General features: G+C 40.4%; 1 protein-coding gene across 5 annotated transcripts in view; it reads right to left on the bottom strand.

Annotated features, from left to right (window-relative positions):
* ATF6 (activating transcription factor 6) overlaps positions 1-25844 on the bottom strand; it is an 83668-nt gene that overhangs the window by 52798 nt on the left and 5026 nt on the right. For all 5 annotated transcript variants that reach the window (XR_005933709.1, XM_030031716.2, XM_030031717.2 and 2 more), the window contains 7 exons: positions 24482-24702; positions 18863-19048; positions 18351-18442; positions 6430-6573; positions 4469-4588; positions 3434-3536; positions 2203-2267 (listed from right to left, as the gene is read on the bottom strand). Coding sequence is in view for 4 of the 5 variants with exons in the window: in XM_030031716.2 (XP_029887576.1) it covers positions 2203-2267; positions 3434-3536; positions 4469-4588; positions 6430-6573; positions 18351-18442; positions 18863-19048; positions 24482-24702 (931 nt within the window). In the remaining variant the exon portion in view is untranslated. The remainder of the gene's footprint in view (positions 1-2202; positions 2268-3433; positions 3537-4468; positions 4589-6429; positions 6574-18350; positions 18443-18862; positions 19049-24481; positions 24703-25844) is intronic.

The following is a 25844-nucleotide window of genomic DNA, read 5'->3' as shown; positions in this document are numbered from 1 at the left end:
AAAATAATTGGAAAGTCCCAGTTTGATATCTGGAGCCCTAAATACACACTTGTAGAAACTCTCATCAAAATTACCTCTGAAGAAAGCTAAAAAGACTGAAGAGAGCTGGGGTGGGGGCTAGTGGGTGTTTAATGGTTTTCTTTGAAATCATCTTGATTTTGACCTTTTTTCCTCTGCTTTGACTTCACTGCAATACTTTTCAATTGATCAATTTTCTTTTGGAATTCAGGACCAACATGACAATCTTGGTATTATCAGTGCTACAGAGGTGAATCTAGATCCTTCTAATGTCCTCCTGTTCGTGGACTCAGGTCACTAACAAGGGTGTTCTAGAACGTAATGGTCACTCAATTTCCAGTCATAGCACTAGTATTAAAAATTAAAAGCCTTGACTGTATACTCCACAAAAAGGCACTTGAATCATTAGTAAAAGCTTCAGGGCCATCTACAAACATTTACATTACATAACAGGAAACCTAAAAGTGGTTTAGTTTTTGGTTTTACACATTTGCAAAGACGATGCTAGTTCATTAACAGTTCTTTATAGGCAGTGCCTCAGGAGTAGCATCAATGACAAAACTGAACGAACAGCATCTTTCCTGTCTTCCCAATCAATGAGGCACAAGCACTGCAGAAAGCACCTGGGGTGCTGGCAGGTAAGCTGAACACAAGCCAGTAGGGCATCCTGGGGGCAGTTGCATACTGGGTTGCATTACAGTCAGGGCCTGGAGTACAGGGTGTAGAAGGAGAGACAGGCGACAGAGGGAACTGGGCTTGTTCAGCCTGGAGAAGAGGAGGCTGAGGGGGCTCTCATTGCAATCCTCAGCTTCCTAACGGAGGTTAACAAAAGGAGATGGAGACAGGCTTTTCTGACAGAGAGTAAACCTGAAGTTAAGCCTACTTTGAGTAGGAGGTTGGACTAGAGAGCTCCAGAGGTCCTTTACAACCTAAACTACCCTGTGATTCTATGATTTCATGGAGCATCTAATAGCTCATGGCTCTGGAAGAAACTGGAAGTCTGTTCTATGTTCTTAGCAGTTCCAGGACAGTCAAAGCACACAGCTGCCATGACTCACCGGTCCTGTTCATCCAAAAAAAAAAAAAAAATCTTACTTCCTTCTGAGAACAGCAGATTATTCCATACAGAGCTGCATGATGCTGCAGACTGTTTCTAATAAGCCAGATTTTTTTTTTTTTTAAGAGTAATGCAGGCTTGTATATTATACTGCCTTATGCCACGAGGCTTGTCTGTCCAGTCTTCAGTTAAAACAGACATCCTCCATCCCCCGGTAGAACTGAAAAACCTTTTTCTTTTTTTCTTACTAGTCAAGACATATCAAATTTTGGCAGCCTAGTTTCTGTTACATTTGCCTGCAGCTTGCTATTTTCTCCCAGGCTGATCCTGCTTTAAAAGCAGCAATGCAAACGGAAGGGCCACAGCTGTCTTACTTTCAGTGGCAACGTTTCAGGTGTTCTTCTCAACAAAAAGTCCACTTTATACTCCATTCTGCTTACTCCTCTTTGTCACTTCAAAGCAGAGAACCTTTTAAACACTGTCACAGCAAATTCAGGAGAGAGAACTTTTGTTTCCTTAAGCTTTTCTTTCCAGTTCTTCCTGTCCCCAAGGAAGAGGGACAGGATAGGTATATGGCATGGGGTGGGGGCAGGGGGAATCAGGAAACTCTGGGTTATTATGTTCTAATCATCAGGGAAAATCAGGAGATGAAGACAAACCATGCAAATAACATGTAATGATACTTTGTCAAAATAATTTGGTAACAGCTATAATGGCTCAACTCTTGAAGATAGTGAGAGAAACCTTTCTCCTACCAGACTCTTTGAAACCTTCTTATGAACTACTGATGTTCCTCCAGATATTCCCAAGACAATCCCCCTTTTTTTATTCCCTAAAGATTCAAACCTCTTTAGGAAGGGACTCTGCAGAGTGAAGTAAAGGTTTTCTTAGGACTCATTGGTAGAAAGACCCCAGAAGAGCGGAGCTGTGATACAGGGCTTTCTTTAAATGTAGTTTGAATCATCAAAAGCAATTATTTGCTAAGGGACAGAAATTAAGCCAATATGTAGCTAGCACCTGACTGAAGAATCCTGACAACAAGGTGAAAACTGGCATCTTCTATCAGCTGTTGGTAAAAACTAGATTATTAAGGAGAAAGCAGTAACAAAGCAGTTGTTTTGCCTTACCTGAGGCTGGTGTCTGTGTAAGGCATGGCCATTAGCTGGGAATCTGCCTTCTCACTGAGGGAGCTCTGAAAAAGGGGGAAAACAGAAAGATGACACAAAGCGAAAACAACAAGCACTTCCTTGATTTGGCACTACATTAAACACGATGCACATCTGTAGCAGGGAGTAAATATACAAAGGGGGTACAGAGGTTAATCAGTGCCCTGAACAATAAATGTATGTTTTCCCACTGGTGAAACGCGAATAACTGAAATGGCCAGCAATCAAGCTGGAAACACAAAAGCAGCAAGTGTTTTAATACAGCCAAGTTTGAAGTCACACATTCAGAGTCAAAGAAGGGAGGCTGGCACCATACACAGTAATTGCACATACTGTGTCATCCAAGTGCAAAATTTGCTATCAGTGATGTCAGATTTGCAGAATTCTTACAAGGTCACCTCCACTTTGTACCACTGCCAAAACAGACTACCCACAACACACTTCTGGCGTTTGAAACACTAGAAGCACTGACCTTGCCCTGCTTAAATGTTCTACCATTCTCCTTTGGACACCAGTGAGAAGAATCTGAAGTTTAGTATTCAATAATTTTTCTCTAGAAAAATGTGGTATTGCCCAAATTGTTAAGTGCCATTCCTTTTAAGGCTGTTACTAGCTCTTAATCAAATGAAACACTGAAAATTCATGGTCTTAATTTCATCCTCATTATTGGTATGCCATGTAGATGACAGGGATTTAAAAAAATGGGAAATATGAGCACAAATCTCATAATTATGTAGTCTTACCAAAAACATATCCCTCTAGCAAAAATCTGAAAAAATGAAATAGAAATATTTCAACAAAACCAATCAGCTGTGCCCCTTAACCATGAGCCAGATGAATGTGCTGTAGGTTGTATTTCTCTCCATTAATCAACTGTTTATCATTATCCTTACACAGCCTTACAGAGAATTCATAAAAGTCATTTTAGAAAACAATGAACATATTTTGATGACTGCTAAAAAAATTGAAAACCTTTAGCCTGAATCCAAGAGCAGGAATAGAAGAACTTTGACAACATAATAATCAACCAAACCCAGCAATTTAAAATGGGAAGTGTTGGGTACCCTAATTACAGGCACCATTGCTACTTTTGTCTATAATGACAAGCACAGACAAGTAAGAGAGAATATTTTGTTGTGTTGTCTGAAATTATCTTGTCATTCTGTTGACACACCAGTATAAACCTGCCTACCTGCATAACCCGTGCTTTCTGCTGTTGGTTATTTGACAACCTTCTAGATCTTGTTCGTTCCACTTCATGTCTATGAACCCATCCTCGAAGTTCATGATTCAGCCTAGAAAAACCCACAGCATTAACAGATGTTTCAAAGAATAGTGGCAGAATTTTCTTCATTTTAGAAAACAGTTTAACTAGCCACTATAAAGACACTGCAGATTACTACTCTTTTACCTTATGATAACTTATTTTTAATATCAGAGTAAGAAAATATAATTGCAAGATTACATTTATGAGGGAATTCATAAGGAAATAGCTATAAATTATCGGGATCATGGATGTTTCAATATAAAGCAGATACAGTACTTTCTTTTGCCCAATGAACAGTAATTCTGAAATTACTGGAAGGATTACTGAAATTTAAAATCAGAAGTTGATCAGTCCAAGACAAAATACTCGTTAAGAAGGCTAAAATATGGCAGATGAATTTGAGAGAAAGAATGGACAAAGCAGAATGGAGATAAGGTTAGTGAGGCACTCATGTCTTTGGAAAAAGTGGAGCTAGGTGTTTTCTAACAGTGAATAAAGCACATCTGCAATGTCAGGTTAAGTCTGTTTCTATCAGAAGCTGAAGAGTAGGAGACCACCTTTTATGTACTTCAGATGGAACAGGCTTTTAGCTGAACTTGATTTCCATATTATGAACATTTCTACATATGAAGTGATTTCTCTTTCGAGTCATGAAAAACCTCCAGGCAATCAAAAAATTGTTATTTAGTTATTGCTAAATGACCAGTGTGAAAACTGAGTGAAAATTGTTACTGAAAACATCAAAAGACGACAAAGATCCAGATCAATCTCCTGTCTCCATGGTAGTAGACGCTGGACAGTGCAGACACTTACAGAGGCACTGGTCACATACTGAATGAACACTATGAATGGACAATAACATCATCCAGAGCTGACTGTCCAGTAGCGTTCACTCCACACACAATTTATATCTAAACTCCTAATAAAAGCTTAAATGCTCAGAAAAGGTTGTTTGCTCACCTGAGCGACTCTGTCCGGTTGATCAGGGGCTGACAGGGTGGTGGTGGTGGTGAAATATATAACAGTGGTTCTTCTGAGACTATCATCAGTGCTTTGTTATCAGATACAGAATGATCATACCTGGGGAAAAAAGAAAACAGGAAATCCCTTAAAATGGTTTTTCATGAACCTTTGACCAAATCCAGAGAATAAGCACTATCATCAGCAAACCCACAAAGGTTACAGCTGCTCCTATGGGACCTTTGAAACAGGTGAATAACAATTTCTATCAGACATCCAATGGTCTCAGTCAATTCCAAAGGGGTCTGATAGCACTCAACAGACAGTTGAGCATTAGCAGATGTTGGATCTCTTCCCAAACAGGCCAGATATTGAAAGAAAACGTAGCCTGTAAAATATTCCTCATAATATGTAAACTATGAGATCTCTGCAGAGGCAACTTTCTCTTTCATTCCAGAGCCATGCAAGATTTGCTACAGAAATGCTAAATTTATTAGTCACTAAAACCATGCAGATGTAAAGACTGTGAGCTATATGACAATGGAGCAGCCACAAACTATATTACCACTGAGTGGAGGGGATTTACATCTCTAACAGTCTCCGGAAGCTAGCTTGGCTTTGATAAAAAAAGTGAGAAAGAGCATGTATTTCAATACAAAAATCCACAGCATTCTCAGCAACAAAGCAAAGACCAATATTCCTTTCTCCTGGTTACCCGTACCTCCTGAGGGGTTAACTGCTATCACCAAATATGTATTGTAAGTTCCTTTTTTGATAGGGTATCAATATAACAGCCTTAGTCCTCTTGGTTTTGACAGAGACTTGTAGCTCTTAAATCTCAAATTCTTTCTGAAAGATCAGGTATAAAAGCTTATGAAAGCCTTATTCACATTCCCCCTCCCTTTCCCAGCTTTCTCTCAACCTTCATGTCTGCTTCTCCTGTTTACTGCATCTAGAACTCATAAAGGAGAATATGGAGCAAAGAGCCCACAGCTTGCCAAAAAACAAGGTGAAAGAGTAAAAGAAAAGGAGGAGGTATAGGCCCTAGCATAACCTCCTAAGAGAACCACTCTACTACTACGTCGCGTAAGTCATGGTCTGAAACATGCCACATAGGACACAAAGCCCTCACCACGGCTACAGCCTTAAAATGCTCTTGATTTATTGCCTTCTTTCTGCATGGCAAAATACATTAGGGCTTTCTGCACATCTGTGCCTGGCTTTGTTCAACCTGCCAAAACACTCTACTGGAAAGGGACAATCTGATAGGATAAATCTTGTAAGGGCAAAACATGAGCTGGATTAGCCAGACTTCAGTCTGGAGACAATTATATCTTCATTTATGCACCGAATGCTAGAGATCTAGGAAGCTTGAAAGCAACTATATAATTAAGTAATGGGTAAGCATAAGGATGGACTCAGAGGTTTCTAAAGAAGTACAGTGCTAAGTTCAGAGTATGTTCTTAATCATGAACTTCCCCAGTCTTCTCTTGAGCAACTGAGAAAATAAGCACTCCAGCTTGAAAAGTAAGAAGAGATAGATAATATGACAAATACCATAACTACGCAAGCTAAAATAAAGATCAGGGAAAAAAGCAGACAGATGAAGAACTGAAGGAGGTCATGAAAATCTCCATGACATACACTTGTTTGTATGCTCTCTTCCACCACACTGTCCCTAACACTATATAGCATAGCCATGTGTACACTTCCGAAGCTCTATGTATTGAGTAATCTCGGAGATAAAACATCATATTCATTTGAAAAGCAACCTGGTAAACATTGTTAAATAATAAAAAAAAAAAAGAGATCAGCTTTCAAAACACTGTGTTTGCAAACTCAGTTGCTCTCTAAGAGCAGCAATGACACTGGCCAAAAAGGTTAGCAAATGTAAGGGCAGTGAGGTCTAAAAGCACCATTGCCCTCTACCACTTAAAACAAGTTAAAGGTTTTCATCTCACCTATTACTCTTCTCAGGAATGATGTCCCCAGGTATTTTCTGAGCTGTGCTGGACTCCTGGCTAGCTGAGAACTCCAGAAGATTTCTAGTCCGGTGGCTGGAACTCGCAGTGGAATCAATTCCATTGGGATCCTTTTCAAATACACTGGAAAACATAATAACCATAGCAAAACATATCACATATATGAAGGGTCTGCAAGACACTTTACTGCAATGTGTTAAATACTCAGGTGGATACATTTCTGGCTGCTACTATGTTACATGGATAAGATTCATGTCACATCTAACATAAAAACATGATGTCTTGTGTCATTATATTACTGCCATTCAAAGCATTAGTAGACAGAAAAGCAATTCTTTTCTTCAGTTTTAATTGTTCGAAAGATTTTGATGCTCTGGTTTTCATGTCACCCCATAAGCTTCACCTGATGAAACTGAGATCAATCTGTTTGTTACCTAGTTCTGCAGGCATAAGAAAATTACCTATATTCAAAACCCCTGAACTTTAACTTTCATCAGCCTCAAAGCACAATTGACATAGTTTATATTACTACAATATGTAAGGAAAATATAGCTACCAAATTCTGTGCAGCTGCAAGCCTGGAATATTATGCCAGACATCTAACAAAACTGTACGCAAACTTATATGTGTTCAATTCTACTTGGATTTAGAAACATTGGCAGGGCTGACAAGCCCATCTCCATAGGGCAGTAGGCCATGGTCCCAGATACCCTGTTGTCCTGGTCTGTGCTTGCGCTGATTTAAGGATCTTCCCCTGGGGGCTGCTCAGCCAGCCAGCCAGCCATGCAGCATAGGAACATCTGTGCTGCTCTCCATGCAAAGCAACATAGCAGCATTCCACGTGTGAGCTGGAAATATGACCAGACAACTGCTATAAAAGATCGATTGCATCCTAGTTCAGAAGAGTGATTTACAAGTGAGAAATCTTGAAAGCACAAAAGCAATAGTTTAAGATATCTTCTCCAGAGGCTAGCTTTACTCTTTCATAAACAAGGTTGCTTCCTGAAATATGTATATTTACAAAATCAAGTCCTAACCTTCTTAGCTGACAACAGCAGAACATCACCAGCAGCAACACAGCAAAAATACAAAAATCCAACAAGTCCCCAGCATGCCAATGAGATCTTTGCCATGCATATTGATCACTGCCTACAGAGTACATCTTAATTCATGCTCCACCTCTCCTGTGTAGTAGAGCATAAACTCTGCACAGGAAGATCTCATTTTCCTATTTGTTACACGGCATTACTTTGCAACAGGCAATGAATAAAAAAGGTAATAACAGAGAAAGGCAAGAACTAGCAAGGAGGGCAGATTAAATACTCCACAACTAAGCAGAAGGCACACGTAGTTGCCTAGCAATCCTCTCTCTTTTGCCAACACATTTGCACTCCTGTGAACAGTAACCCAGGTCTCCCTGTGAGTAATTGTGTCACGTTCTGCAGAACCGCTGGAGCCAGGGCAATCCCAGATCCAGGCTGACGTCGCTTGGACTGCCTCCTCTTCTTCAGGTTTCCAGGCAGCAGCACAGAACCAGGGCAGCAGAAGTGCTACAGGCTCTGTTTTCACTAGTGACAGTGAGCAGAAAAATACTTACAGTTTCCTTACTGTATATGTACACTAGCATCCAAATGTCTCATTGCTTCTACTGCATAGCATGGAAAGCTAGATGGTTTATTCACAGCATCATAGATCAAGCAACACCAGGATATCCAATTTTACAGGCACAATCTCCACTATCTATTATAGTTTATTTCTCTTCCAGTGAAAGCACTGGCACAGCTGGCAGCATCTCAAGCCCAGAACCAGAGCTCAAAACTAAGGCCGATTCTTAACGGTATACCACATGTTCCTGCTGGAAGTCACTCATCTGTATAATGTCCCTACTTCACCTAATTTGGAGCCATGACAGCTAAAAGTATGTGGAAGTTTATTCATGAAACCAAGAATATCTATCAGAAGACCTGAAAGTTGCAATTCTCCCACAAACTGTTTCTCCACAGCCTGAAGTGTATCAGCCATCCAGTGTGTTGATGGACCTACTGGGTCTGGCATTTTATCCTATCCTACTTCTCTCCTTTCCTGTTCAAAATGACACGTTGAACCAGAGAAACTTTCCATATAATTATCTAGTTAAAGCTGACAAAACCCTAATCAGTAGAATTGTAACAAATCTGCATTTTTCCGTGATGGCTCTTCCTTCCTATTTGCCTCACTCTGCAAAGGCAATTCTTATTATTTCAGGTTCCAGCTTGGCAAGGTGACTAGTTTGAAGTGAAGTGCCACATGCAACACGTTGCTACTCCAGTTCCCCCTGAACTCTGAACAAAAGTAGAGAAACCCAAACCAAGTCCATCAAGGATAAAGATAAGCACCGCTCTGCAATCACAGCTAATGTTCAGTTTTTGTAATTTAGTTGTTTTAGCTGTACAGCCACTCAAAACCACACACACCTCATTTTATTATATCAGCTTTAGTAGAGAGGAAATATTTATTTTTACTCTTCTCATGCTTAAAACACCTTAATCTTTTCATGAAAATTAAAATTTCACTTTTGGCAGCGACTAAGTATGGGATGTTTCAACGTGAAAGAAGATATCTTCAGCAGCAAAAGACAAAGAAGGAGGCGAACAGAGTACATTTTGCCATCCTTACAGGCATAAACCATGGCTCCCACTTCTGAGAACATGAGCACCAACTTGAGGACAAAATATGGTATTATTTATGGTATTTATTCCAATGTCCTTTCCTTTACCAGGATTGTTATTTTTAACAAAATGCTTCTTTTGAAGCAGGGCTAGCAGCAATTTCTGCCTTAAGCTACATGGGCTACATTTGCCTCCCCTTCCCCATTCATTTTTTAGGACCTTGAAGATGATCAGAAGCTGCTTTCTCAAAGTTTCAAATATGTCTGGGAAAAAAAAAAAATATCGCCCTTCCTTGCTTCTTTGGTTTGTGGCAATGACCCAAAACTAAAAGAACTTTCATTTTGGATAAGGAAAAATCCCGCAACTTGAAATGTTGCCCTGCTTCCACCTTCTAGTTACTTGGAGAGTTTTGTTATTTTTTTCCCCATCTGAATAGATGTTGTTGTTCTGTTGTATCATTTCTTCCCCCTCCTTTCTCCCAGGAGAGGTCACTTGTGGAGTTTGTCTGTAAATAGGGCTCCATCTTCAGGTAATAGATAGGAGAGGACATGCAGGTAGTGGTCTATATCCTCTGACTTCTCATTCTCAAAGACCTTTCCTGGCCAAGTGGGAACATGAGGGTATGACACAGGATATCAGAAATATTCCTCCTTTGACATCTTAAATTGGCATGGGGGAAAAACATGACTTAGGACCAAGGAATCCCTTTAGCAGCTGGGATGAAAGATGGACCTCTCCTACAGAGCTACATGTGGAAACACCTGCCCACCTGAGGCATCCTGAGCTTTATAAGTGCTAAGCAGAACAGCAACAATACAACCTGGAACAGGAATGGCCTACAGAGCAGATCCCGACACCATGACACTGAAGGAGAAGTCAATATTGAGCATTTAAAAATATCAGGTAGAAGAGGCTAAAACAGTGAAAAAGAAAGGTAGATGATCCCATTCAGAGGGATAAAAAGCTTCCGAAAACCAGTATTTTCAGCTAAGATATCAATAGTTGCTTAAAAAAAAAGTTTTAATGTGACAGATGGTAAAAGCATGGACAATTTTTTCATTCTGTTGGGCTACAAGATGAGAATTTGGAAAAGAAAGAGCACTTTGGCATATATACCCTGAGCAAGTCCTACTATTTGCAGGAATTGAGTTACTGCCCCACGTTAAAAGTCAAGAAAGACTGAAGCCGAGAAATGGCTTTACTGGACAAGACAAAAATTTAGAAGCTGGAACCTTTTCTGTTTGGCCACACTTACACACCTGGGGTGCCTACCAAGGCTTTGCAGCCTGCATTTGGACATCCCAGATACCCTGAGCATTAAAGGGTTTTCACACAGCCACAAAAACCCTAAGCTGGCTGAGCTATCAGCTTGTTTAAGATGCAAAACCAGATCCAAGGGAAAAAAGAAAGAACCACTAAATACTTCATGCAGATGTTTGTTCAGAAGCGTAGATAAATTTGATTATAGGAGAGAAAGAAAAGCAACACTCCTGTCATGGTTTCTCCAGGCATTCAATAGCACCTGATATTTTAGCTGTATTTTTACTTCTTTGGTTTGAATGTCAGTTTGATAAATGTGAAAGCAAGTCTTGCCAGGAGCCTAAACTAAATTTCATTTGTACTTCTGGCTGAACAAACCCTGTGCACTTCAAGTTTTGAATACTGACATTTAAGTGGTACAGTAATTTGTAGACGAAAGCCAATAGTGATATCATAACAAAGAGTGTTCTGGGGACAGAACCATCTCTGAATACGAGCTGGGATGTTTCCAATGGGCTAAAGTCGACATTGCAAGGAGACACCAACTGAGGACCTTGTCCTCTTCCTAACTGATTCCAGACAAGGCTGCCACAGTGCCAAATGTTCTCTGGAAAGTACTTCTCATTTCTTAGTCCCGATGAGGGCACCATCTGCCGACAGCAAGGCACTACCTTCTCCTGCCAGGCTGCTCCAGAGCTACCTTCTGCAAGTGCTGGGCTGGTAAGAGGAATCCAGCCTCTTTCCTCTGCTGGGGAGGATGAGAAAGCAACCCAAACTGGAGGGATGATCTCTGTGTTTTTCTTGTGTTGTGCTTTCTTTAAAAAGCAATTTGTTTTTAATAGAGCTGGTAGAAAAGAAAGGAAGAAAGCAAGTATCGACACCCAGAGCATTTATTTTTGCTTAGAAAACTATGTCAGTTATTTGGAAGAGGGCTGGCCTTTATTGCCAAAGCTTGGGCAGGCCTGATGCAAGCAGTCTTAACAACAATGTTCATTCAGGGCAAAAACTTTCTGTATTTCACTCCCAGCCCAGCAGATGAACACATGGAGAAAAGGATAAGTTATCAGTGAGTGCATCTGGCATTCTGCGCAGGCTCTGCAACTGCAGCAGCAGCAGGACAAGGCAAGCGAGCACAGCCAGGCCAAGGCACAACTCTGCCAGGATGAACATGTGGCTGTGATCAGTAAAGGAAAGAGGAAGGAATCACTTCCTGCTCCTGCAGTTGTAGTTTGTAAGCAAATCAAGGGTATTCAATTTTATTCAAGCACCAACCCATCAAGAGAGGTTCTGAAAGGTCTAGAAACTGAACCCAAGTCCAAATTACTCAACCTGTCCTTTTCCTCCTGATTTCTCTCTCTCTCTTCAAGGAGAAACTACAACACAAGACCAAAGGTGTGCTATAGAAGCAGTTTTCTGGCTTTGGGCCATCTCCAACACTAATGTACACTCAACTCAGCATTAAAACATATTCTTTCAGTGTCACAAACATTAAAGTAAGTTTCCCATATTAGAAGAGTTAAGAGCCATAAATGTCTTCTGGAGCTTCTGCCGGTTTTGCTAAAACACTCAGAGGGCTCTGTATTTCCTTGGCAGCCAGAAGCAGCTGGCTAACATGGCACTGTTGCATGCCTCTTGCACTCATCTAGTAGTTTTCTTTTCACATCGCACCAGTTCCTCTCTACTAGTGTGTAAAAAATTAATAGCCCTTTGACTGTCATCATTTGTATGTATGTTTGTTAGCATACTTCAGGTATACATCACATTTAAGTCTATTAACCTCCTGAAAATCCACGGAAGGCTATTGAGGCTTGCAAAAAGCAGAGAAACAATCCTTTTCTATCCTTCACTGAGTGCAAAAAAAGCCCAGGACTGGATGAACTGAGAGTAGGAACTCACCCTGTTGTACAGCCCACAATTCCTGGTTCTCTGTTCTCAGAACATCTTTTAGAGATGCTTCAAGCAGTCAGCACAAGTTTAGACAACACTATACAACCTGCAGCTGAAGGAAATCATGGGCCACAGGTACAACGTTTAATGCTCACAGTTCAGCACCACTCCCAGATCAGGCTCAGCTGGAGCTTGGCAAAGGGCAAGCAAGGAACCTGGCTGGGGAGTTCCTCCTCCATTATACAGCAAGCCATCGGTGGTTTCAACTAACCCGCCCGACTTCACGCTGTAATGGAGTGAGGAAGAAGCACACACACACAATCAGGAAGAATCGTTAAGGCAACAAGAAAAAAAAAAAAGTTACTGTGTTTCAGTTGCTCATCATTGCTCTTCATTTTAGGCAAGTGCCAGACTTACAGCTTTAGTCTGCTTACCACATATTATTCAAGAGGACATTTGGGGTGTTTTCAAACATGCCACGACACTGCTTGATCTTGCGACTGAGCTCACCTGCTAGGGCAGCACAGTGGTGAGACCCAGACCATACCGAGACCTTGGCCCAGGACTGGCTGCTGTGGGTTGGATCTGCACTGACAAACCTGAGCACCCAACATACAGCTCAAACACCTCTGCAGCAACACAACACTTGCTGCATGTGATACTATGGTAATGAGATTAGCTCCTTTGCCCACACAGCTAATGCTCTCTTTAAGGGAACTACAAAACTATTTCTCTAACTTTCTGACATCCCACCACCAAGGTATCCCTAAGTTCCTGCTTGCCGTAAGATGAGTCTGTTTCTTTAATCAAGGAGTCCAGCATTAAGGCTCAAACAGCAGCAAACTTGCACAAAAACACTGCTGAAGGCACCAAACCTCAGAATAATCCTGCTCTCCCACACGCCAACTCAAGATTGCTCAGCTTGAGTAAGGGCTCTAAACCATACTGACACAAATACAGGTGTGCTCAATGGATGGTGCTTTCAGCAGCCCAAATCACACATGCTCCAAAAGCTCAGCAGGCTACATTAGTACTGACTAGCAGCCTGCAGACTAGGTGGGCTGCTAATCTGGGTGCTGGTGAAAGACTTGTGTTTTGCTTACTTCATCCTTACAAGCAGCAGGTTGTGGTAGCATGCAGCTGAACAACCCTTGGGTGATTTCCTCTTTTTTAGTAAAGATGATTAATCTTACCACTTCTGTTTGTTTTTTTTTTTCTTCCTAATGGTTGTGTTACCAATTTAAGAAATGAGACACACTCCTAAGCCTTTCAGGAGTCAAAAATCACTGCTTCTTCATTTGTTGCAGTCTACGAAAATAGCACACAAATCACACTTCCTAGCTACCCAGGCTGGTGTCTTTATTGCTCAGTGGATCTAAATTTTTAATATATTATTCAGTTTCCAGGATAGTCCTGGAAAGTAGAGGAAAACCCATCAGGACACTCTAGAGAGGAGCTGCAATGAAGTCTCTACAAAAGGCCAGCAATTCTAGCACAGCTGCTGTAGGTCAACAGGACACAAGAGATTTTGAAGCAGCAGCTTTACTTAGCTCCATCAATCACCACCTCAGTCATCCTCCACCACAAATACAGCTTAAGAATTTTTGGTTACATCATCAAGTCTGTTTTCCAGTTTGAAAGGGGTTCCAGCCATACACAGCTGGCCAACTTGTAGAGAAAAAACAAAATTAATAAAAAAAATCACACCACCTTCTCAAACCCCCTGTTCCAATCTCTTTGCAGATCTGCCTTTCCTCTCTCCAACTTCGTATTTGTCTTTGTTTTCTGTCCACCAAATATCTGAAATGGTAGTTAGGACACATTCTGGCTGGCTGACATCTTTATAAATGGTCTAAGACTGTTCTTGGATGATAAGCCCCACGTAAGCTTGAGCAGACTGATTAGGGGGAAAAAATAACTAGTTGAACATTTGTCATAGCCAAGAAAATAATGCTAGGGCTACTAGCAAGTACCTGGCTTACATGCTTTGCTGCTACTGCCCCAAGCAGCAGAGATGCAGAAAATACGCCTTTTGCGTCTTCTGTGATCGTTCTCCCTTCCCTACTTTTTATACATCAGTTGGGTTAGTTTCAGGCAAATATTTCACTATCACATGTAAGACTTGCATGAAAAAAACCAAACACGCAAGACAATTTATAGTCGAATGGGAACAGGGAGGAGAAACAAAAGAAAAATATTCCCCAAATACGTGGATTGTTTAGACTAGAACAGGTGCTTGGTTTCCATTTGTTTCAGCATTGTTTGTGCTTATTTAACACACTTTCAGATCTGGTTACTACCCAGGCACAGTCTAACACAAATGTGGAAATTAAACAAGAAAATAAAAAAAAGGACATCTAGGAATTTTAATAGTTTGAAAATTTTCAGATTTCATGTTGTAAGCGATAAAAAAAATGCACAGCTAATTAGATGTTTCTTAATGCCAGAAGTCAGCAATCTTTCAGGGGTGCCATGCCAGCTGAGAACGCAGCCGTGCTGACCAACACTGGCTCTCACAGAAGGCAAGTGCGAAGGCAGGAGACACTGCCTCCCACAGATACCTGCCTCCAGATGTTGTGGTTCCAGCTCCCAACCCTGCTGCATGCCAAGGTTTGTGGGCTCGCTGCCTTTTGTGCAAATACTGTGGGTTGCCAATTCCTGTCTTGCACCTCATGGTATGCAAGACTGGGGCAAGGGGGTGACCTCTGCAAGGAATTGAATCAAAATGTACCCTTTTCCCTTCATACACCTCACCAATCATTCTTAAATAATAATAAAAGGAAGTTTTTATAGATGTTAAATCCAAATCCAAATAATTCACAAAGATTAGAGAATAGTTCATTGACACACAGATGGGAAATTCCTGGGCGCCTTTCTTCTAGTATAAAGCAAATAGAAAAAATAGAAACTTACACTAATAGAATTCCTGCTAAATTACTTCTGCTTTTAATAACTGAAAGTTTTGGTTTTCTATACAAAATATCAACAAACCCAAAAGAGTTTAGTAACACAGTACAATACAATGCAGAGTTACTATTAACTCTATACAAGCCACTTTCATGACCAGAGAGTATTCAATTCACATTTATATTCAATTTATATTTAATTCAACTTACATTCTTTTCTCAGAGATAACATGGTGCCACGTCCAAGATTGAAGGGTGTTCTGAAAAGCTTGTTGGCAATTAAGCAGACTGGACTAGACTCTCCCTCCAACATGTTCAAACAGATTTCTTGGGTCGATACACCAGCTTCCCTACCAGACCTTCAGCCCCACTCCCATATTCCCAAATTCAATGTTACAGATTACCCATACACACAATATATTTGTCAGCATGAAAAAATGTGTCAGCAGAGTAATTTTATCTGCTAAACAAGTGAAATGATTTCCTACACAGAAGAAATGGCAACACTGTCACAAAGTTTCAAATTATATTTATCTCCAGTTGACTACTGCATAGAAATTGGGTATTCCACAGTTAGCTAACTCGGGGGGGGGAAAAGTACTTTTGCTGAACTATAAGCTAGCATAAAATTTCTTATTTCTGTAAGAAGCTGCAGGGACTGAAAAAACATCACATGTATTAGAAGCTTCTGTTGTTAAGGACTAAGCAGAACAGCAATCATGAGTATCACGTTCGTGGGGCTACCACTCAGTGACACCTCTAAAAAAGGAAGAAAATGCGTATGGGAGGAGTGAAATCTTAAGTAATGGTTTGTATATCCCACATTCTGGACCTTCCAAAGGGTACTGCACAATCAACATTCACACCACCTTGATACAGTCTGGTATTTTAATTGCAGTGCAAGCATTTATCCTGCTAGGAAAAAAAAAAAAACAAACCACCAAACGAACAGAAAGGTAAGAGTAATTCCTTGCAAATTTGAGATTACATTTCTCTTCACTGCCTAAATCCAGTACTGATGCAGACCACCTCATTCAGGCACACCAATTACACTGACATGCTCAGCTACCACACTGGCCAGGAATGGCCAGACACCCAAGAATTTCTTTTTGCTTTATCTACTTTATTAAACATCAAACAGGTCAAGAAATTAACCCTGTCACATTTCTATAAGTACTGATTGTTACAAAGATATGAACACAAACTGACTTTTCAGTCTACTTTGACAGCAGTTTCTTGCGATCAAGCTCAACACCTTACTCATTCCTGGGGGTAGAGAAGCTGACACAGAAACTTTAGAGCACTGTGGTAAGACTTCCCACCCATCTTCTGTATGCTTCCAAGCTTCTCAAAACTAAAAAGAGCTTCATGCATTCCAACTCCTCACTGTAATGTGGAGGCAACTAAAATTTCTCCCAGCTTCAGGATTACTGGTTCTATTAGTTCTCACCAAATGTCTCTCAAGTGAGGGGTAATGTTTGCAAATGCAGATGGAATGTACGAGTCAATTGCTTAGTATCCAGAAGCTGATTTTTCTGCCCAATAGTCAAAAATCCCAATACAAACCCTAAATACACTAAGAAATGGTCTACCTTAAAATCCTCCATACCAAAGTAAAATCATCAGCTGTATTTCACTGCCCAAGATAAACAGTATTTGCAGTAAGTGCAAATACTTCAAAAGTAATTTCAGCTTTAGCACGTTTTCTAATATTACTAAAAATACAAACACAAACATTGCAAAAGTTTGTCATAGTCAGAAACAGAGTCTTCCTCCAGATTTATCCCATTCCTTTAGTTTGACTGGGGTTTTGAGCACAAATGGAGACACTGCTGACTGGGAATCTACTGAAATATCCTCCTCCTCTTGAAAAAGTGAACAGCTTCATATAAAAGGTCTTTATGTTCCAAAGCCAGGTTAAAGAAACAGATACATGCAAGAAGTATCCCTTTTTAGTCTCCTCTCTTCCACAGATTTCTTTATAAATTGTCTGGGAAGTTAACGCAGCATTTCCTTCCTGCTCTCTGGTTCCTATGACTCACTGATACAGTTCAAAGAAGAGAGGTTTTTGATCACCGCTTCAACTAATTAAGGAGAGGGAACAACCTCTTCACCAGATCTAGAAAACAAGTAATACAGGGCTTACACTATAATGAGGAAGATTGCAGCTAGACACATCTAATGGTCAGGACTGCAAAGCCCTGGAACGAAGTGGGATTTCCTGCACTGAGTACTAGAAAAAGCTTAAACTCATAGCTATTTTGATTAGCACAGGTATAAACAAGCAGATGAGCTCTCAAAGTCTGTGACTTTTTTTCTAAAAGGATCCTAAACACATCTCTAATCTCTTCAGGTATAAATGGAGCAGACAAACTGCTGTACGCTGCATTGAATAACAAAATGCCAAGCTGCCCTGGTTTCGGCTGGAATACTGTTAATTTTCTTCTTAGTAGCTGGTATAGTGCTGTGTTTTGGATTTAGGATGAGAATAATGTTGATAACACACCGATGTTTTAGTTATTGCTAAACAGTGTTTATACTAAGTCAAGGATTTCTTAGCTTTTCATACTGCCCTGCCAGCGGAGGCTGGGAGTGCACAAGAAGCTGGGAGGGGACACAGCAAGGACGACTGACCCAAACGAGCCAAAAGGGTATTCCATACCATATGACATCATGTCCAATATATAAACTAGGGTGAGCTGGCCGAGGGAAACCACAGCTCGGGGATTGGCGGGGCATCAGTCAGCAGGTGGTGAGCGATTATATTGTGCATCACTTGTTTTGTATATTCTCTTATATTAGCAGTATTATTTTCCCTTCCTTTTCTGTCCTATTAAACTGTCTTTATCTCAACCCACAAGTTTTACTTTCCCCCCTGCCAATTCTCTCCTCCATCCCCCTGGGGGGGTGCACAGGGGAGTGAGCGAGAGGCTGCCTGTTGCTTTGTTGCCGGCTGGGGTTCAACCACTACACAAGCCAACAGAAATTCAAAAGTACAAGATCAAGCTCTTGTTGCCAAAAGGATTCCAAAAAAGGAACCATACAGATGAGTCTTCCTCTGTGCAGGAGGAGAGTAAAGTACAAAAGTTATGTTTCAAGCTCAAGGCTTTAAAACACTACACTGCCTGTATTAAAGATTCCAACAAAAATCACAGGACAACAAAGTTGCTATGCAAAGAGGAATTCCTAGGCAGCTTACCTCAATGGACCATAATTCAACATTATGAAAGCCAGTATCACCATCACACACAGGGTCCTTCTCTTTGGAGACGATACTTTGAGCTTCTGATTCTAGACAAAAAAACAGAGAAGACATGCAATAAAAAAGGGGCACAGACATGCAAAGATATGTCAGAAGCTAAATACACTAAATTAGGTTGCTTTTTAGATTTATATTTGCCTAATTATGTATGAATACACATCAGGACTACTTAAAAATAAAAGTCTTTTGTTTGTAAGTTATATTCAGCTTCTATCCAGTCTATCTTCTCAGTGAAATCTTCAGAAGCACCATGAAATAAAGAATTAAAAGTCAACTAGATAATGTGACAGCTGTCCTGACCTAGAGTTGGTGAAAGTCCTGCTCGGAGTGGGAGGCTGGGCTAGAAACCCCAAAGGTCTTCCAGTCAACATTTCCATGACTCTGTTCAAGTGCCTTCCACCTAAGCAACTGTCTTTATATAAAGTCAGATCTTCATCACAATCTCTTACCTCTAACACTACTTCATCCAGCTGCCTCTTCAGTGTGCTGTTTTCTTTCTTGAGTTTCTCGTTCTCCAATAAGGCTGCCTCCAGCCTCGCCTCCAGTCCCAACATGTATTCTTTCTTTTTCTTCCGAGACTGAAAGGCTGACTCCCGGTTTTTGATCATGCGCTGCTGCCTTCTCAAGACATTGACCTGGACAGACAATACAGAGGCCTGTTAATGACCCGCAAGTTAAAAGTGCCTCTATTTCATGCATAATTTCTGCTTCTCTACTTTGTCAAAAGTCTGCATAGATAGCTTCCCGCACTCTGCTTCAAATGAGCTGAAATGTTCAGCACAGAGGCAACTAGGAATCACAGAACACCTCCAACAGTTATAGCTCATATATAGTTTAAAAACAGGCCTTGCGCTGTCTCAGTTTTCTTCCGCATTCTCAACCTTCTGTGTGTAGGGGACACAAAATGTATACTTGAGCAGCAGTTTGATTTGATCAATCAAATCACAAAGACAGAAAATACATATCTACAGGTCTGCAAGGTAGCAAGAATGTCTTTCACCTTCACTTTACCATACACCATTTCATAGACTACAATCAGTCATCTGTTTTCTTAACTGGAAAGTCCTACGGATTTTTAGCCTGTCCTGTATGGAAGCCATTTCCATACTGATTACAACTGTTTCTGTACCTTTTCCAGCTCTGCTATATAGTTTTTGAGATTTTGAATACTGTTGCTGACCTCAGATTGCACATTCTATGTGTATCTTAATTCAGATTGGGAGTATGGCTTTGATGCACATTTCCTTACTGTCCTACTTAATATGCTTTGCTTCACATCACAGAACAGTCTCTGATACGGCACACAAACTGGGTTCCTTCTGGATGAAGCTAGACCAGCAAATATACTCCAGGAGGGCACATAATTCACTCCAACCACTAGCAGGCATTCAGTCTGCAAGACTAGACCAGGACAGTTCAAAGTAACCCCTCCCCATCCTCAAACAGTCTATCATCCTTTACCACTTACTCATTTTGTGGTTTGCACCGAGTGGGACGACCTAGACTGAAAGCATCTTGCTGCTGACAAGGATAACAATGATCGATATTGCAGAGCTATACAAAACTACTTGAAATCCTAAATTTAAACACTACTCTGTTGATTTCCTTTCCCTCACAGATTAGCAACAGCAACTCTGTTTTTATTAAAACCAGAAGACTTCCATCACATTACTAAGCTACAACAGGATGTGCCTTAATGATGTTTACATCAAAAGAGAACTGAACGCTGTATCTTACAAAGACCTGAATACCATCCAGTAGCTACCAACACATGCACTGGAGTAACCTGTATCTATTAGAGCATGAAAGCTAAAGAAAAAAGATGAGAAGTATTCTAGAAGTATCAGTTTACGAAAAAAACAAGTCACAGAATAGTAACATCAATGAACTCAGATAGCGTGCTCCGGTTAAAGTCTGGCTGCTTAAAGAACCTTAACCATAGCCTTCCAACGCTCACCCTGTATATACCCACACACACAGACAATATATTGCTCTAGGGCTTTGGTGTCTCCAAGAAAAATTGGCTACAGGCTGTTTGAAGAAGTCATTCTTCTTCATGATACTGCAGTCTGGTGACAAAGACTAAGAAAACACGTTACAGTGCATTAACATTTTGGGCTCTCTCCACGTTGATCTAATTGCTTTCTGTAAAGATCATTTATTATATGTCTAGTCTGCTGCCACCAACAAAAGTCTGTGAAAGTGAAGCTGTTTGCACTTACTCCAGTTTTTCTCTTTAGCAGAGAGTGGAGAAGGAAAAGATTTTAACATATTTTCATTAATGCTAAGCTTTGTCTTGAATTTTTTAAGTACTACAATACTTAACAGAAGAAAACTTCTGCAGACATAAAAACTTTGGAAAAAAAAAACAGATTGAGGCTAGCCAAGGACTGCAGTGTATAGAACACACCAATCTAGGGCCAGGATCACTTCAACTGTCCAGAAATGAAATAATAAGGAATGAGTTCATGCAGCAGCTTTGGCTTGAGTTGTGTGATACTCCAAACAAGTAGTTACATTCCTCTTTTTAAAGAGGTTTTGCATCATGAAGTCAAACAGAGAAGACCAAATTGTTTACATCCATTCTTGTTTGCAGACCTGCTCAGGATTATTCACTACTGGATAGCTTTTGACTAAGTATCTGAAACGTCTGGCAAATCTACCTGCTTCCCTGGAGAAAACATAGAGTTCAAACACCAGTAGAGTGTTTGTACACTAAAAGTACATCCTAAGGCATGTCTATATTGCTGTTTCAGACACTACCAGCTACATTTCAGATGGTATTTATCTAGACTGCCCTCCTTTACTCAGTGTTCTCCAAACGCTGTCAGGAACAGCAGCTCTCCCCAGTCTGATTCAAGGTACTCTGTGCAGTAACAGCATTTCAGTCTATGCCACACCAGTTTCACTTCCACTGATTTCTCGAGCTTGCTTAAATGAAACCAAACTGTGTCCTTGAGTTATTTTAATTGACAATCCCTAGAACAGTTTAAGATCCTTGGTCAACCCTCTAGCACTTGCCTGGCTTTTCTTGGGGAATAAGCCACAACTGCACACCTGATCCTACCTAAATCTGATTCAGGAAACAGGAAGAGTTGTGTGTGTGAAACAGTGCAACAATGCTTGAACCTGGAAGCAGTATGGCACTAAGCATTACATAGCTGACTTGGCATCAAGATAAACATGCCCCTTGCTTGAGCATTTTGATAATCAGAAGAGAGAGAGGAACTAATTTATAATGTCAGACTGCTTAAGCAACAAGTGCTGAACAAAGATTAAACACAGCAAACACCTCTGCTAACTTCTTTTGCAGGTTGTAGGTTGTATTGTATTAACTTACCACTCAAGATAGTAACTTCTGGTTCTCAGAAAACACAGACCATAAAGGGAAAACATAGGCATTAAAATCAAACATTAATCAGTGATGCAACTTTTGCTTCCTAGCTTTAAAAACTACACCACCACTAACACACACGCAAAAAAGATGGTGTAAATATGGAGAAGTGAAAGGTTCATTGCAAAACCTTGCTTCAAACAGTACTAACTAGATTCAGATTGTCCTGTATCTTCAGAGTCTTTACAAATAACCACTGCTACCTCAATTTGGTCTTTCAAAGAAAACTCAGTTCTGAGCAAAATTTAGCCTCCATCCCAACGCAAGCTGTATTTCTAGCATAAGGCAGTAAGAATGTCTCTCACATTCCAGAGTTTTTGGTACACTCACTGGGAAAGTTAACAAAGAGCTGAAAGTACAAACCGTTTGAACTTTACATTGGCTGGCTTCTTACCTCAGCCTATAAAAGCTGCTGGCTTTGAAGATGCATCTTAAATGCAGAAATACAAAACCTATGCAAATGTTTTCTCTGTTCTTATGAAAGATCTGGGATTTCTTGTCTCTAAACGCAACAGAACACAACTTGACTAATGAGTTGATTTCATATGAAAATTACCCAATGTACAGCACAGAAAATAGGATTCTTTAACAGAAATCCACGCTTATGTTGAAGTAATTTTGTGTAATCTCATTTTTTCTAAATTTTCAATTTTTTTTTTATCAACAGAACTGGGAGGCAGAATTAAATCCTTTCTCACTACAGAGTGGAAACATGAGAGAAAGGCCCTGTAAGGACACAACTAAACTGGATTCTCTCACACACCTACCGTTTATGTCATCATATCATTTAATTGCAACAGGAAAGGCAATTTGCTTTTTCAGTGAAGAGCCTCTTTGCTTCAACCAGAAGAGTGGCTTGCTTAGGCAGCGTTTCTTTTGTCCAATTTCCTAGTGGAAAGTTCTTCACCTGTTTCCTAGTGAAGAGTGACCACCTTGAAAGCCTGGCACTTGCCCGCAGCTGGCAAGCTGCATAAACGTGTGCCATCAGGACAAGCACAACATAGGGCTTCACGTGTACAGCTTGCTATCAGCCGATCTCAGTCTAATCCATTGGAAGGGCTGAGTGTTAAGCTGTTTATCCCTCCTAAGTGCAAAAGAAAGTCTTGCAGTGTTTCTTTTTATCCTGCAACATCTGCTTGGATTAGCAAACAAAAACACATGTTACAGAGCTCAAATGACAGCTACATCTGCGCAGCTCTGAGCGCCACATATGGCGTCTACAGCAGTCGCAAGATGTTTTAACCCTGCTGGCGCCAGCTGTATCCTGAAACATTTGTTCTTTTTCAAAGTGCTATTTCATAGTATGTGCCAAAGAGCAGTTGCAACTGTTTTTTCATGTTTCAATAAAGACAGGTTAAGATGTGCAGCATTTAGGCTGATAGCAAGTCTTAAAACTGCTTCCATAAAACAGCTTCAGGTGGAAATATCCACACAACCATCGTTTAAAATAAACAGTTATTCATTACCCCAGCAACACATTTGACTACCGAGTGTCACAGATGTGTATATGAAGTATGATGACAATAAGGTCATTTTGTCAATTAAACCTTATATTCAGACAATGGCAAGGTGCCATGCTAGTCCTGATTACAGGGAGTCACAAATCGAATGACTGCTGACAGGTCTCTTCAGGTTGGCTTTGCATGGCAGGCAATTATCATTTAAAAATGCAGAGCTCTTAACTGGTCTGTCTACTGACAGACCTTTGTTAGCATAGCTTCTTGCAAATTCAAGATTAAGTTTCCATTGCAGTCTGGCTGCTGAATTATTTGTAGCAAATAATTTTTTATTTAAAAATGCAGCCCACACACAAACACAAACAGTGAGAAAAATTTAACATCAAGCATGAGTGGCGATTCTCAGACACCTGGAAACTGTACAACAACATCCCTCCAAAGACGCCAGAAGGCACATGCCTTTGAGAAAGTGTCCTGTGCTGCTAATAAGCAGGTGACAATACTGCAAAATTTCATGTGAATGGACACCAGTGTTTTCTCCCTCACATGGAGGGATGCGATAGGACCCTCAGCTCACACGACAACTGTGGTTGGAATACCACACTGGAGAACACCACCCTTAGAGTTCAAAAGCCACAAACAAGAAGGTTTGGTACTTTCCACAACCATGCCTTCCTTTGGATAACAAAATGCAACCAAAGCAGCTTCAAATTACTAGGAACTAAACCAAGTTAACACTCAGCTTGCTAGCTAGTTAAGATGTCAAAGCTGAAGGGGGAAAAAAAACCCCACACATCTCAAAAGCTATTTCTGTTTACACCTACCGCTTACTGTGAGCTACTGTGGAAAGACTTATTTATTTGTGCAGTGACTGTTGAGAGCTTACCCTGTGGGAGCCTGAAGAGATTAGGATCATATGAAACCCAATACCTGAAGTTTCTAAAAATCATGAGTAAAATCTGGGGAGATAAAGGGGATGGAAAAAGAATCAGACCTACTGCTGACATTTCCAATTCATCCACTGTTCCTTGCCATTCTTTGCCAAGCTGCCAAATTCCCTGTTCACTGTTAGAAATCCTATTAGACAAGCCCAACTACAGCTCAGTCTTCCTGAGACTCTAAAGTGACCTGGTTCTCCCACTATATCCCACATGCAGGTAACTGAAAACTGTTTCCAAGCTTTGGTTATTAGCTATCATCACACAGTGAGAACTTACATCCAGCCCCATTGCTGGTGTGGTCCTTTGAAGCAAGGGCTTAGTCACTGGTATTTTGCCGCTTGCTGAGCCATTTCCAGCAGCTGGAGACAATGCATTCACCGTATGATTGTGAAGTGGTGTGGTCCCTCCAGTGACGGCAATGACTGGCTGGGAGGCAGGAAGCACTCCAGAAGCCTGGAGCTGTACCACAGCAGGCTGGGGGAGCACCACTGATTGACCTAGAACACAAGAACAAACAGGAGTGCTCAGCGTATGATATGAAATGCATTTGTACATGACCAGTTTGTAGGGGAATACTGATATAGGAGGTAGAAAGCCTTGCTTCCACTCCTGCCCCACACAACTTATCTCAAGTATAATTCTACAGCATTAGTATATTCCACAGGATAGGAATGAAAAGAAGAAAAAGAAAAAAAAAAGCTCAGAAGTTTGCAGGGCTCTTAATCCACCCTGCAAACCAAAACTACACATATTAAAGGGATGCAATAAATCCATCTCTCTTCCAAAAGCTCTTCAAACTTAATAAAAATCAACACTTGTTAGAAACATTACTCATTTCAGAATTGGTAATACTTGATGCACTTTGAGCAACTTTTTCAAAGAACTTAGCTAGCTTACCTCAATCCTCCTCCTTTTGTCCATCCCTACCTTACTGCTGTATTCAGTGGAAAACTTACTACACAGAAGTGACTCAGACTATACAAACCAATTCAGAAATAGCATAGAAAAAGATGAACAAGAACAATGCAAGTTACACTTTAAAAACATAAGTTAAAGCCTCAATTCACACTAAGACGAGCTTTTTTTTTTAAATGTCTTATATAAGAAATTTTATGCACAAGCTGAACAGAGCTTAAAGAAAAGCAAGCAGAAACAATGAAGTAATTTTGACAGAGTTTGAAATGGAATTAAAAACAGTCAGTTCCAAGAAATGTCAGTCCAACAACTACATTTAACTCAAGCAGGTGCTTGAGTAATATTTTGCTGTCTGAAAACACATGAACGTCTCTCCAATCCTTTGTAACAGGATGACCTTGCCAGCTTTCAGAAACAGCACGTTGCAGCTCAGCATTCCAAGCAAAATGCACAATGATGTATTACAGCATTTACCCAACCTTCTGGAAGGTGAAAACTGAAGTAATTTACCTAGCGCTAAGATCTTTTATGTATGAGGTGTGGGATTAGATCTCCTTTTTTGCAGAGATAATCTTGAAGACGTCAGAAGTCAGTACTAACCTATTTAAGAACTCAAACGGTGAACTGGAGATTATTTCAATAATTTTTTTATGCATAAACCATGTGATGCTCTAATATCATGCTTTCTTCGTTAAGCTTTTATGAAAGGGACTGTAAAAATATT

The sequence above is a fragment of the Aquila chrysaetos genome, chromosome 12, assembly GCF_900496995.4.
Source record: "Aquila chrysaetos chrysaetos chromosome 12, bAquChr1.4, whole genome shotgun sequence".
NCBI classification, from domain to species: domain Eukaryota; kingdom Metazoa; phylum Chordata; class Aves; order Accipitriformes; family Accipitridae; genus Aquila; species Aquila chrysaetos.
Note: the sequence above shows the minus strand (reverse complement) of the source record. Positions and strands in the feature narration are given on the sequence as shown.